The 15,002-nt window shown below is 40.0% G+C and overlaps 2 protein-coding genes across 6 annotated transcripts in view; one reads left to right on the forward strand and one right to left on the reverse strand.

The window, feature by feature from the left end:
* Window positions 1-6,269, reverse strand: part of NUGGC (nuclear GTPase, germinal center associated) — a 54,897-nt gene extending 48,628 nt beyond the window's left edge. The window contains exons 1-4 of one of the 5 annotated variants that reach the window (XM_087437373.1): window positions 5,858-6,269; window positions 4,391-4,482; window positions 2,174-2,237; window positions 787-852 (exon numbers count right to left, since the gene is read on the reverse strand). The gene's annotated coding sequence lies outside the window, so the exon portion shown is untranslated. The remainder of the gene's footprint in view (window positions 1-786; window positions 853-2,173; window positions 2,238-4,390; window positions 4,483-5,857) is intronic. The other 4 variants (XM_087437370.1, XM_087437371.1, XM_014789916.2 and 1 more) reach the window with 4 other exon arrangements.
* Window positions 6,270-6,409: 140 nt separating this feature from the next.
* The window catches only part of ELP3 (elongator acetyltransferase complex subunit 3), a 106,840-nt gene continuing 98,247 nt past the window's right edge, over window positions 6,410-15,002 (forward strand). The window contains exons 1-3 of the mRNA XM_004433537.3: window positions 6,410-6,499; window positions 9,640-9,739; window positions 12,461-12,599. Of these exons, the coding sequence (XP_004433594.1) occupies window positions 6,481-6,499; window positions 9,640-9,739; window positions 12,461-12,599 (258 nt within the window). The 5' untranslated portion in view covers window positions 6,410-6,480. The remainder of the gene's footprint in view (window positions 6,500-9,639; window positions 9,740-12,460; window positions 12,600-15,002) is intronic.

A 15,002-nucleotide genomic window follows, 5' to 3' on the forward strand; every position in this document is an offset into this window, starting at 1 on the left:
ACTTTTGATAAATGTGGGAAGTGCTTGGTACACAGTAAGCACTGAATAAACATTTGTTAATGAATGAAGTGTATCTTTCAAATCTATCTTAGATGGTGAGATTAATAATGGCAGGAATTATATTCATTCATTCAACAAATATTTACTGAGTGTCTGCTATGTACCAGGCACTGTTCTAGGTGTTGGGGATACATCAGGAACAAAGTGGGGGATGGGGAGGGTGTCTGCATGCACAGGGCAGACTGTGAATGGTGTAGTGGAAATTACTCAGGATTTGGAGTCAGACTGCCTGGTTTTTGGATCCTGCTCCAGTACCTCAACGCAACACGGAACAAATCACCTAACGTCTCTGAGCCTCAGCTTATCCACATATAAAACAAGAATGTAAAAACACTTATATCAGGAGTTCATTGTGAGGATTAAATGTAATATTGCATGCAAAGTTGCTCTACAGGCACTTCAGCATCTGTACAAATATTATTTATTTTCAGAATATTTGGTGAACACAGTTAAATTAGAAATCAGTACTATTCACCCGGGGCAAGTCTATTTAGTTTTGGGGGTACACATGCCACTTTAACTGATAAACTGACTCCCATTCTTGTCTCTGTTGATCAATCACCTTGACAGCTCTATCCCATCTTCCGTCAAGAGTCCTTGGTAAAGTCTCCTCCCCTCCCACAGGGAGGTGGGCTGAAGTATGAAATAAGGAGGAGATTCTTAATAAAATGATGGAATGTTGATGACATTTAGGATTTATTTCCTTTCTTTTTAAGTTTTAAGTACCTTTGGTGTTGGTAACATTTCCTAACCACCGTATTGGACATTGCACTGCTCTTCCAGACTAGATACCTGCCAAAGGAGCAATTTAAACACATTAGCTAGAAGTAAAAGTGAAACAAGGGCCTTCAAACCCCCAAAGGAAAAGAGTTATGTTTTCAGCATTAACACATGTGTGCAACATTAGAAGCACAGCCACCAGAGGTAGATATAATAAACGAGGTATTGGGATGACATGATTTTCTCCGTCCTTCTCCCTCAGGTGAATAGGTAATAAAATAAGCAGATATTTTCATAACATACTCTACCAGATTCTAACGAAATGAATTTGAATCCTCTCATATTGCTCCCCCAAGCTCACCAAAGTTAATGAGGCATAAGATGACATCAATACGACCCCCAACTATGCCTGAAATAGCTGTTTTCTTTGGGGAGGAATGATTAGCGACTTGCCAACGATCACACTCTTAAGTAAAATTCAAACTAAACCCTGATTCTCCAGATTTCTAGTTCACTGGCCTTTACCCATAGCCTTAAAATTCACTTAAACAAGAAAGTAGAATACACTTTCTCTCAAGAAGTAATTTACTTTAAGAAAATCAAGAGAGGGAAAAGAAACAAATCTTCCATATAGAAAAATTCCAAATAATTTATGTAGATAGTCCACCCTCAAGGAGAAAGAGCGTCACTTCCTACTCCATAAGTGTGGGCTTTGCAGGGCAACTTCCTCCCAAAGAGGACAGTATGGAAAGGAGGGGGAAAGAGCAACTTTGCAGTGGAGAAACCTGACAAACACGGCCTTAGCCGGGTGATCAAGGCCAACATCAACATTATAAACCATGTTGACAGTATGTAACTCTGACGTGATGTGATGAGGATGGCACTGTAATTCTGTGACCTTCCTCCTCTAAACCCATAACTCCAGTCTAATTATGAGAAAAACAAACAAATCTCAGAGGTGAAGCCTACAGAATATCTAACGAGTACTCCTCAAAACCTAACCAGTACTCCTCAAATACCTGACGAGTACTATTCAAAACTGTCAAGGTCATCAAAAACAAGGAAAGTCTGAAAAACCGTCACAGGCAAGAGAAGCCTAAGTAGACATGACAATGCAATGCAGTATCCTAGATGGGATCCTAGGACAGAAAAGGACATTAGATAAAAACTAAGAAAATCTGAATAAAGTATAGCTTTTAGTTAATAATAATGTTACAAATATTGGTTCATTAATTGTAACAAATGTACCATACTAACGTAAGAGAGAAAACTGAGGGTGGCTTATATGAAGACTCTCTGTACTATCTTCTCAATTTTTCTGTAAATCTAAAGTCTATCTTTTCTTAAATCAACCATAAGTTACAGCATAAATAACACAAGAGAAACAACTTACCAGAGGTCACTCTTTCTGCTTTGGCTCCAGGAGTCCACAAAAGAGACGGTGGCAGTTTCTTTGCCTTGGTACAGATATGTGGAAACAGCTGAGTTATACAGCCCGTCGTGGCCACAGTCACAAAGCCATGTTTACAAAAGCAGAAGCGAAACTGATTTGCCATCAGGGGGCTATTTATAACAATCTCCTCCCTCAGAAATTGATTTGTGCTATTTCCTCTTTCCTTTACAGTTAACTTGTATGTGAACTGGGGATCTTACACCTTTCTCTGCCCTATGCCTACAAGCAGGCAGACATTGGTCATTTTTCCTCTCCAAATAGATTGCAGCATCCACCTGCAGCACCCTTTTTTTGAGGGTAAAAGTTATTCAGATGGATCTGACTTACTTCAGCAGATAGGAAAAATGCCCCAGTCCCAAAAGAGACAATGCACTGGTTCCCACACCCCCAAATACAAGACAACCAGGAGAGATGGATGATATGAGATGGTGAAAATAAGCTGATTCTTGATACAAAGTCTTGAAATTCACCCAAAACCAAACAACATTGAATTGTTTGATTGTAGAAATGAGTGTCATACGGTTTTAAATAACGCTTTCTGGAACTTAAATTTTACATCTGTTATTTAAAAAAAAAAAAACATAAAAACAAATATTCTTAAAATGCTGTCCAGGAGAGAAGAAAGTAGAACCTACTCCACTTTGCTGCGTCTGACAACCTAAACAATCACATCAAGTGCAGGGAAAAAGCTATCTTTTAAATCTTCAGCTTCAAGTAGTGTTTTGACCTTGAAAGGCAGACTCAGTCATTACTAGGATAACCCTCAGTAATTGTAGGTATGTTTTTAATCTAAAGTGGGGATTCACAAAGCAAAGAGGTCAGAAAGAATTGAAGATAAATACTTAGACTGTGGTCTTAAAAATTGCTTTGAACTTTTGGCAAGATGGTGTGCCTCATCCATAAAAAAACCATAAAAATACCAATACAAAGTTCAAAACAAAGAAAATCAATGTGAATACGATCATTAGTGTTGGATCTTCTATTTATCTCTCTGGGCAAAATCATATCTTATACTTATATTCATGTCACATGTGCTTAGCTCTCCCTCTACTGGCTGTTTCTTTACTTCAACAGTTAACTGTATTCTTAATCAGAGGTACTACTAAAGTACCTGATAAGTAAAATTAATTTTGATCATTTTTAAAGCTGCCTGGGTTCTTTATGGTCCCTGACACTTGCTGTTGGATACCTGAATGCTAGGTCTGTTAGAAGTTTGGGCAAACCACCGGGCTGAATTTTCATTGAACTCACTGGAAACATTGAAGCAACTGAAAGAGAACTTCCACAGAGTCCCACCATCTTATCCAACCACCTATCAGAATCTTCACTCATGTGTTCTGCTTTCCAGCCTATAAATAGATGAACTATTCATGTGTCCATCAAAAACTAATCCCTTCTCTTATGCACCAGATTCCATCCCCTCTCTCCAACTGCAGGATTAGGTAGAGTACTTTCCCCTCTTCTCTTAATTCATCAGATTTTCACTCTCCACTGGATTATTCCCATTGGCATACATACTTGCTGTTAATTATTCCATTTTAACAAACACTCCCTTTGACCCCAGTTTCCCTGCCAGCTACTACCCCATTTCTCTGTACTTCTTTATAGCAAAACTCCTCAAAAGAGTTGTCTAAACTCATTGTCTCAAGTTTCTCTCCTCTCAATCTATTATAAACCTTCTCTAGTCAAGCCATCACTTCTACCATTCCATGAAACTGTTCTTGTCAAAGGCCCCAATGATCCTAGTCAATTTTCAACCCTCATCTTACTTGACCCATCAACAGCATTTGACCCAGTGGATCACTCCCTCCTCCTTAATAGATTTTCTTCTCTTGGCTTCCAGGTAAGCACACTGTCCTAGTTTTCTTCCTACCTCCTCAGCCTCCTTTGCTGGTTACTCCTCTTCTCCCCATCCTGCTAATAACAGAATGCCCCAAAGCTTAGTCTTTGGTCTCTTCGCTTTCTTTTCCACATTCACCTTGTTTCATAGCTTTAAATTTCACCTATATGCCTATAACTCTCAATTGGTATCTCCAGGCCCAACATTTTTCATGTCTTACCACATCCCAAACACATGTCCAGATTGACCCCCTCAAAACCCCACTCCACCTACAGTTTTTTCCATTTCAGCTAACAGCAACTACATGGTTCCAGTACCTTGGTCCAAAAGCTTCAGTGTCATCCTTGATGTTGATGTCTGTCTTTCTCTCATATCCCACATCTGATCTGTCAGGAAGTCTTATTGACATCTTCAAAACATATGCAGAATCTGAACACTTCTCACCATCTCCACTGCTTACTACCCTGACTCGAGTCATAATGATCTCTGGCCTTGTTCAGTGGTTCCCAAACTTTGCTGCACATTGGAATCACTCGAGGGTCTTTAAAAAATACTAATGTCTGGCTCCCACCCCTTGATATTTTGATTTAATTGGTATGCGATGTGACCTGAGCACTGGGATTTTTCACTACTCTGTAGGTGATTCTAAAGTGCATCAAAGTTTGGGAATCACCAGCATAGGTATGATATAGCCAACTAACTGATCTCCCAGCTTCTGTTCTTCATCCTCTACAATCTATTCTCAACACAGCAAATAGAGATATTTTAAAATTATAAATAAGATCATATCTCTGCTAAAAATTCTCCAGTGGCTCCCCAAATCACTTCAAGTAAAAGCCAAAAGCTTTATAATGGCCTATAAGGTCTTATATGAGCTGCACTGTCCCCCACCCCACCCCATCACTTCTTCGACCTCTAGTACACTTCCTCACTCACTGCTCCATTGGCACTGGCCTCCTTACTTTCCTTGAACACACCGGGCATCCTCTCACCCTAGGACGTTTGTGTGAACTGTTCCCTCTACCTGAAATACTCTTCCCCCAGATATCTGCATATCAAATATTAACTCAAATATCACATTCCCAGTAAGGCCTACCCTAATCCCTATTTAAAATTTATGACTGTACTACCCACTTTGATCTTTCTCTTATGTGAGGTAAAAGAGTGACGAGGTGGATGATGGTGACTTTAGATACGGAAGAGTGGGGAAAGAACAGATTTGGAGTAAAAATAGAATTCTGTTTTGGACATGCTAAGTTTGAGATGCATATTAGACACTCAGATCTAACAAGAGGTCAAATAGGGCAGAAGTTGGGGCTGGACTATAAAAATGGGAGCAGATAGATGGTATTTAAAGCTAGAGTACTCTGGGGATACCTTGGGAGAGACAAGGCTGAGAAGTGACCCCTGTTGTACACCAATATTTTGAGGTGAGGTAGACAAGTTCACACGAGACTGAGAAAAAGTAGAAGAGAAACCAAGAGAGTGTGGAGAGTCTTATCATGAAAGACTCTCACGGAAGCCAACTTATGTCAGTTAGTACTAGGATGACAATAAGGGCAGATTACTACTGAATTTGGCCTGATGAAGTCACAAAACTTGACCAGGATAGTTTCAGTGTCGTTGTGGGGTCACAGTTAACTCAATTCTAGTGGGAAATAAGGAACTGGAAACAGCACGTTTTCCTGTCTTTATGTTAATGAGAAGGGTTCATAATTTCTGGTCCATGAACAAAAGAGATCACGGATGGGTCATCCCAAATCCCGCCTCCAAACTCTGCAAACCTTTGTGCGTGTGTGCGTGTTTCTGGAGAGACCTGATGGCTTTTCTGATGGCTATCGACGATACGTGCCATTCATCCGAGACCAAGGCGACCACTGGCGTCAAAGCCCGCACCTCAGATTGTTACTTGATTCCGCACGGTCTCTCCCAGGCTCTGAATTTAGCTTCCACCACACTAGCGGACTCGTCCTCACGCCTTCTCCCACTCACGTTCCCGCCTAGCCCCCCTGACGTGATGCACTCTGAGCTCCTATACCCTTGTACTCTCTCATTTAGGCTTCCTGCCGCAGCCTCTATACATAAGCTTTGTATGTACGGCTATACTACCTAGGTCGAGCTTCCTAATGCCCAGCTGCCGTTGCGTTCAGAGGCTCCCACGCTACAGCCCTTGAACCCCACATGCCATCGCCTCCGCCGCAGCCTTTCCCCCCGCCTCCTGCGGCTCCGCGCGCCGCCGCTGGGGGAGGGGTGGACCTTTGCGCGCGCCGTCTTCTGTGAACAGCTTTACGATACATTGGCCGTCATTTTACGGCAGGCCGGCGTTGCTTTGTGGCTGTCAACTCTCCCCGAGGTGCGAGTTGGTAGCTACACCTTCTGTGGAGACGGCTGCTAAGAAGGCGAAGAAATGAGGCAGAAGCGGAAAGGTGCGAAAGGGAGGGACTGGAAGAGGGGGAATGGGGATGGTAGGGAAGCGGCGAACACGTGGGTGGTCAGACGCTGACCCAGTTTTTCCGGCGGGAATCCGCTGTCTGGTCCAGTCGCCCCACCACCTGAGGTCAGCCTGTCTGTCGGCTCCAGCCCCCTGCCTTCTCGTTTTACCTATTGCGGTTTTTAAACCAACCTGCTCTTACCCTTCCACTTTGGCAGTTACTTGATGTCTTTTGCATAAATAGCAGGAAAAGCTTTATTCCAAGGTATGACGTTCAAGTAGCTAACGTGGTCGGTCGATTTAACGCGTTCTCGGACTCTTAGTTTGCCAGAATTTGTTTTAGGACACATTTCACGTGTGGGGTTTTTTTTTTTTTTTTTAAGTCCTAAGTTAAAAAAACAAAAAAGAGCAACTCTGAATTATTCTTGGATTCTGTGGGACAGTTATGCAGTTATCCCCGTTTGTATTACCTCCTGAGTTAGAATGCAGAATTCCATCTTTAGTTTTTCAACAGGATGGAGTCAGATTTCAAGTATTTTCTCACAGGTTCTAATCTTATCTCTGGACTCATTTGAGCAGTGGGTCTAATAATAATAATGGTTATGATAGTAATAGCTACCATTTATTGAGCCTTTGCTATGAATTCTGAAATCGATATCATCTCCTTTTTACAGATGAAGAAGCTGAGGTTCAATGAGTTAAGTTGCTTTCCCAGCCCAAAATTATGCTTAGGAAGTGGAACTGGTTGGTCAGGCTGTCTCTATGAACCCCAAAAACATAAAATTAAAAATAAAGCTGTCCTTAATCACTATGCCTCTTGGCATCAACTGCAGTTTCTTGGAACAACAGCTCCAAGTGTCACTCAGTTGTCTCGTGGCATCAAACTCGACATGCCTCAAATTAATTTGTCATCTTCTTCCTCTAACTTGCTCCTCCTCAGTCCGTCAGTCCAGACAGCTTTACACTTTTAATTTCATCACCAAGCCCTGTTAGTTCTTACTTAGAAATCATGTCTTGAAATAGTTTATTTCTTATCATTCTGGCCACCATTGTCCTAACCCACCTTCATCGATAACTAATATTTGAATAGTACTTTGGCTTTCATATACATTATTTCAGTTGATTCTTACAATGGTCTTATGAGGTGTGTATGTATTTCCCCAATTTTGCAGGCAAGGAAATAGGGGCTCAGAAGTCCTCGATCTTGGCATTATCATACAGCCAGTAGGAGTTGGGAGCTAGAAACAGGAGCCTATTGTCCAAGTTTTTTACTTTAAATCTTGTGAGGTTTTTTTCCACAATGTTGCCTTTCCAGAGCCTTTTACTTAGTATCCAGATGGTATGTATTCTTTTCACCTTCTAAATCATTTTTTGTATCCTCATTTTCTTTAGTGTATTTTGTATACTTATTTTCTTTAAACACTGCTTGCATCTTTTTACTCCCAAACTTGAGAATGTATAGTTCTCCACTGTCTATTGCATTGCATTTAAATCCCTTTGCTTAGTAGCCCGTGTACCCTGTACTTTATTCTTCATTGAGCTCTGTTAGAAAGCCTGTATTCTAGTTAGGCAACGCACCTTCATACAGAAATAGGTAATTCCTATACCTAAAATTGTTTCTTCTGGATTGCACTCTATTTTGCTTGTTCAAATCCTGCCTTTTTTTTAAAGACCCCTGTGCCATTTCCTCCATGAAGCCTTTTCTTACTAATTTACTTCTCCATTTAATTCTTGATACAGGTGGTTTTCAAATCTTTATTTTTATCGCCTGAGTCCCCTTTTCCCCTCCAAATAAATTCTTATTCAGACCCTTAGTATATAAATAGATAAAAGTCAAGCTGCTTTTTTGAAATGGAGAAAGAGACTCTCCTTTTCCTTCCTCCTTCTCTCCCCCTTCCTCGTCCTTTGCCATCACCAGCCCTACCTCTGTTACATGGCCCCTGGGGCGCCTCTGTAGAACTCTGAAGTGCTGAGTTACATGGTTTGGAAAGCATTTAGCCTTTAATTGTAGAAGGACCTTTTTCTCTCTCAAAGTGTTTTGTATGTGTTTGCCTTGCCTCATTAAATTAGAGGCAGCTTGGTACAGTGAAAAAAGCATGGAAGTTGTGGAAAAAAGACCTGGATTTGAGTCTTAATTATGCCATTTACCATGGCATCTTAACTTGCTTTAATTTTTCACATCTGTAAAATGGGATAACAATACCTACCTTACAGTGTTGTTGTGAGGTTTCAAATGAAATAAAGTAAATAAAAGGGCTCCCTAACTGCGAGGGCTTTCTCATCTATGCTTCTCTCTGATGACTTCATTGTCTTTGCACACCAGCTTTCTCTACAGGCAGGAAGCATGCTTGCTAGCAGCTCCCAAACTGAAATCTCATAGCTTTTATCACTGGAGAGAGACTGGCATTTTTTGCCTTGAGGAAAAGAGCTCAGATTGGCCTGACTTGGATAGGTGGCCATCCTTGAACCAGTCAACAGTAATTGGGGGGATGGGGTCTTGTAAGAACATGTCACCTTTTGCTGTTGCCTTTTAGATGAGAAGGGGAGCCTCAGTTGCCTGGAGAAGGTTGCGATGGTGGACAGACTATACTATATCTTAGAGATGTATTAAGATCCTTAGACAATGTCCTTTGTATTACAATGTAGTATTACATTGCTTTATTATACTACTTCTGCAGATACCTGGATTTGAGTTTCAACTTCGCCCCCTGGTAGCATTTTTATGGGACAGGAAAATATTCCTGTTCTTTTTACCTTACTCTGTTGTGAGAATCAGATGAAATAATGCATCTAAATGTAATTACAAATCTGGAGATAGAGGGAAGCTATTTTAACTACTTTGGTCCTTTCTTGTGTGATTAGGTTCTTTCTCCTGTTTGTCTCTACTCTTTCCTGTATCTGTCATTCTCATGGTGTATGTGCTTCTAAAGTGAGCCCTTCCCATATATAGGTGAAACCAGGTTTGTTTTAAATTAAAGATACAAAAGATGATCAAATTGTAAACAGTAGAGGTTTAGTGTCTTGTGAACTTGAGCTATTTATTTGGCATGGTTGGAATGATTTTGGAAGGAAAACCGCTAATATCTTTACTGAATAATTATGATTTTTTTATGTTGTTAAATATTATGTTTCCAGGAGATCTTAGCCCTGCTGAGCTAATGATGCTGACCATAGGAGATGTTATTAAACAACTAATTGAAGCCCACGAACAGGGGAAAGACATCGATCTAAATAAGTAAGTTGATCTATGAAAAAGAAGGCAATCTTGTTCTTAGGTGGTAGATCTCTTTTATGAAATTATCAAATACTGCTTGTTTCCTATCTCATGTTTTATTTTTTAGTTGAGAATTTAGCTTTCTGCCCTGCCCTGTCACTCATTTATGGCAAAAAGTATCATAGCTTAATAATACTAATAGCTTCTAACACTTAGTAGGTGCTTACTATATTCCACTAGTGTTAGTAGTGCATTATGTGCTCAGTTGATCCTCTCAAAAGCTGTATGAGATAGGTACTTATATCACCCTCATTTGACAGATGGGTAATCTGAGACAGAAAAAGGTTAAATAATTTGTCCAAGAGTAAATAACTAGTAATTGGCAGACCTGGGATTTGAAATTAGGTCGTCTGTCTCCAGAGCCCATGTTCTTACCTTCTGAGCTACATCCCTTCACATCCTTCTTCTCTTCCCTACTGTCTCAGAGGAAGCAGTAGCTCTCTCCCAGGAAAACCCTCCCTTTGGGGCCTTTGATCTAATCCAACCCTTCCCTACTTGAGAACCTCTTTGACATGTTCATCCACTTCTCCACAGTCATGTTCAGCTTTAACTTTGCTACTCCCTCAAATGAGAGTGGTCTTTGATCTCTGCATCTATTTTTTTCACTATATAGTCACTATATACATCTGCTGTAATGAAAAGGTTCTCCCTACTTCCAGGTCAGCAATGATCTAATCACCATATGCATGACTCTTTTTTTAGACCCTATTTTCTGTTACTTGAGATACTCCAGTGTTTTATCCCTTCCTTGGAACATTGTGCTTAATAAACATTTGCTAAAGAAATAAATAACTATCCTTTTTTGTCTATGAATACATTATATTTACTGATTTTTCTACCATGTCTTTAGCTGGTTTTTTCCTGTCTTTGTTGGCTATACCCCTAATTATACCAATCTTTTATTTCTAGTGAACATTTGTACTTCTTGTATATTTTTGTCGTTCTCTTTAATTTATTACATCTAAAGCTAAAGCTTGCATCTTTCTTAAAACCAGTCCCTACTCAGATGTCCTCTTTGCTTAGTTGTGTTAACCTTCACTCAGGCTTAAAGCTCTAGTGTCATCTTTGAATCTTTCCTTTAGGTCCAATTAGGGTCTAAATTTTGCCTACTCTTTCCTCATTACGCCTCTCACTTCCATTTCCACAACTAACTCCTATTCCATCCCTTTTTAACCTTAAGTCTAGACTACTGCAATAGTTTATGCTTTCAGTCCCTTTTAATCTTTTGCTAGATTAATTTTCCTTCTTTTCATGTTTTATCATGTCATTTCCCTGTGCGGGAACTTTCAGCTTGTCCCCAGTGCTTATGGAATTAAATGCAGATTTCTCAACCCATTATGTAAGACTTCTCGATCTGGCCTCAACTTACTTTTCCAACTTTTCAAACTTCTGTACCTTTATATTGAAAATCTTCTGCTTTCTGTCAAGTTGGTTTACCCATATTTCTTAAAATATGTCCATTCCTATTTTTGAGACTTCACATAAGCCAGCCTGTCTGTGCTCAGTGACGTCTTTCTGTTTTCATTGTCTTTCTGAAGCCTACTCTTTTTTCTGTGCCTGTTTTCTGTGAATATCTCCTCAGCATACATTGAGTTCCTCTAGAACTCTGGAAGCATTCATTGTTATTTGTGTGTTTTATCACATATGTTTTTATCACTTACAAATGCTACACATGCATGCCTGTCTGCAAACGTAGAGCATGAAACGACTATGCCTTATACCTCCTGACATACCAAGTATTTAGGTTGTCTCTTGTACATATGGGGTACTCAGTTAACATTTATAGAAAATTATACAAACACCTCACAATATTTCTAGGTGGATTAAAATGAGAAATTAAGATGACTATTAAGGTTTGGCTAGCAGCAAAGAAAAGGAAAGCTGGTAGAATTATAGAGAAAAGCAGGGAATTATCAGTTGAGGTAAAGAGTACTCCTGGGGGTTAGGGTTAGGGTTAAAATCAGGAAGGGATAAATGGGTCTTCTGCAGTGCTGATCATATTCTATTTTTTGGAGTGTGGTTACATGAGTGGTTGCTTTATAATTGTTAAAGTGTATATATATTTTATGTTCTGCTCTTTATGTATATAATATTTTGTATTAGAAAAAGTTTTAAAACACTCTTAAAAATATATGCTTTATTTCCCATTTGGTTCTGCATAGTTTTCCTTTGAATTGTCTTTTTGTTTGTTTGTTTGGTCTAAGACAGTGGTTCACAACCAGGCATGATTTTTCCCCCACAAACATTTGGCAATGTTTGGAGACGTTTTTGTTTGGTACAACAGTAAGAAGGGTGCCAGTGGGTAGAGGCCAATGATGCTGCTGAATAGTCCCCCACAACAGAATTAATCTGATCCCTAATGCAGTAGTGCTGAGATTGAGAAAAGGGTATAATCCTTTGAAGCTGGAGCACTGTTTTGAACGATGCCTACATTGTGTCACCGTCCTGGGCCCTTCCCTGTAGTCATCTAGTTTTCTTTGGTACTCCAGAGTGAGAAAAGGAAGTCATTCATTCATGAATTCTTCTATTTCCCTGATATTCACAGATATTAAAACCACGATTATCATCTGGTAAAAGGATAGGGAAGTGACAGGAGTTGATGTTGTTATTCATAGGTCATCCTTTTGGTAGCTTGTCCTTGAAATAGTGTGATCTTGATAATGCTAGATGCTTTACTTTCAGGGTGAAAACCAGGACAGCTGCCAAATATGGCCTTTCAGCACAGCCTCGCCTGGTGGATATCATTGCTGCAGTCCCACCTCAGTATCGAAAGGTCTTGGTCCCCAAGTTAAAGGCAAAACCCATCAGAACTGCCAGTGGGGTGAGTGATTCAATTCATGAAATATTGATTGTGTATCTGTTCTGCCAGAAATCCCTGCCTCCTTGTAACACCAAGGTAGTGACGTGGAGGTGGGGGATTTGGACTAATAAAATCCATATATTATGATATGTGCTGGAGTGGAGACATGTGCAGAATGGTAGGAGGGCATACAGAGGAAAAAATTTGTTGTGCTTAAAGGAATAAAGGATGTTTTGGTGTCTTTAAAAGTATAGATTGAGGCTTGACTATCACAATCTTAAGCTTGTGTCTTTCAATATAATTGACACCTATAAAAGGTACTTTTAAAAGATAGTTAGTGGTGCAAAGCCATTCTGTATACAGTAATTGTGAAACGGTTGACACAGTAGGGAGCACTCTGAGAGTCCAGAGGACAGAGATGTCCCTGCAGTAAAAAAGACTGGGGAAAGCCCAATAGAAAGCGTGGAGCTTGCTTGACATATGAATGGTGCTCACATAAGCAGAGAAGAGCAGGCTTGAAGAGTAATGTGAGCAAGGGCGCAGAGCGCTAAGGCACAGAGGTGGAGATGATATAAGAGGTGTGGATGTGCAGGGAACAGTGTACACCAGACTGGAGTTGATCATTCATTTGGGAAAGCCTTAGGGCGTGGTATTGAAGAGTTAGTTTGGGATCAGCTTGTAAAAGATCTCAAATGTCCCACAAAGAAGATGGACAGTAGGAAACTGTTAAAGATTTTTGAGAAAGGGAGTGATATGAACAAAACAGATTTTCAGAAAATTAATTTGGATACAAGACATAGGGTAGCTTGGAGACAAAAAGAACAGTTAGTATACTCTTGGTTTGACTGAGGTGTGAAGAGTTAAGATCCTGAATTAGGGTAGGGGCTCTAGGATAAAAAGGATGAATGTGAGAGATAGGGTTTGGACCCTGTTAAAACATGGTACCCAGAGTTGAATTCTGTGGTCCTGTTGTGATCTAAGAAGTTCAGTTTGTTATTGGATGGGGATATTATACTTCTAGTAACTGCAGCTTGTGTTTCTTTATTTGGTGGTCATATCACTTGGATCATATTACATTTGTGGCTACTAAGACCCCAAAACTTTTATATACAATGTACCACCAATCCTGGTCTCTTCTCCTTTGTGCTTAAGTGTTTTTGTTTTGTTTCTTTGTACTTAGTGTAAAACGCTCTTTAAGAAAGACTAATAGGGGCTGGCCCGGTGGTGCAAGTGGTTAAGTGCGTGCGCTCCTCTGCGGCAGCCCGGGGTTCACCAGTTCGGATCCCGGGCGAGCACTGATGCACCGCTTGTCAACCCATGCTGTGGCTGCATCCCATATAAAGTGGAGGAAGATGGGCATGGATGTTAGCCCAGGGCCAGTCTTCCTCAGCAAAAAAAAGAGGAGGATTGGCAGATGTTAGCTCAGGGCTGATCTTCCTCACACACACACAAAAAAATTAGTTAATTAAAAAAAAAAAAAGAAATACTAATAGTTCCAAACCCCTTGTTTCCTATTTTCCCCCCCAGAGCAACTACTTGTAACGCTTAGCTGATTTCTTAATGTTTCCATATCCCTAAATAACATGCTTTATAGATAAGTCTTGAATTTTTAGTTTTCAGCACCGTGTGTGAGCTTGCCACTATGGAAAACAAAGATTTAGCAACCTTTCAACCTGATCGATACACCTGTCCTCAAGTATAACAACCAAAACTAACCTCAAACTTGCTCGTTCATCTTTCATGTCCATCTTAGTTCATGGTGCTCCCATCTGCTGAGTTCCCAAAAGATGTGAAGTGCATTGTCCATTTCTACCACCGCTGGTAGGAATATTTTGGCCTTTATTATTTCTTATTTAGGTTATTTCAGTCATTTCGTAAGCTATTAAAAATAGCAGAAGTATACAGCTGATTGTCATTCCTTATCTGCTATGTGTCCTAACCTCAATGCTTTTATTCCTGATGTTACTCTGGTGGTGATTTGTTTTTATTTTTTTATAGAGAAGTTTTAGGTTTACAGAAAAATTGAGCAGAAAGTACAGAGTCCCCATATACTTCCTTTCCTCCTCCCCAGGTTGCCCTATTATTAATACCTTGCATTGGTTTGGTACATTTGTTATAATTGATGAACCAATATTGCTACATTATTATTAATTGAAGCCTATAGCTTACATTAGGGTCACTCATAGTGTTGTACATGCTATGGGTTTTACCAAATGCATAATGTCATGTATCCACCATTACAGTATCAGATGGACTAGTTCACTGCCCTAAAACTCCACTACTCATCCTTTCCTCTGCTCTAAACCTCTGGCAACCACTGATCTATTTACTTTTTCCATAGTTTTGCCTTTTCCATAATGTCATATAGTTGGAATCAAACAATATGTAGCCTTTTCAGATTGGCTTCTTTCACTTAGCATTGTG

Source organism: Ceratotherium simum, chromosome 12, assembly GCF_057802395.1.
Source record: "Ceratotherium simum simum isolate JZ-2026a chromosome 12, ASM5780239v1, whole genome shotgun sequence".
NCBI classification, from domain to species: domain Eukaryota; kingdom Metazoa; phylum Chordata; class Mammalia; order Perissodactyla; family Rhinocerotidae; genus Ceratotherium; species Ceratotherium simum.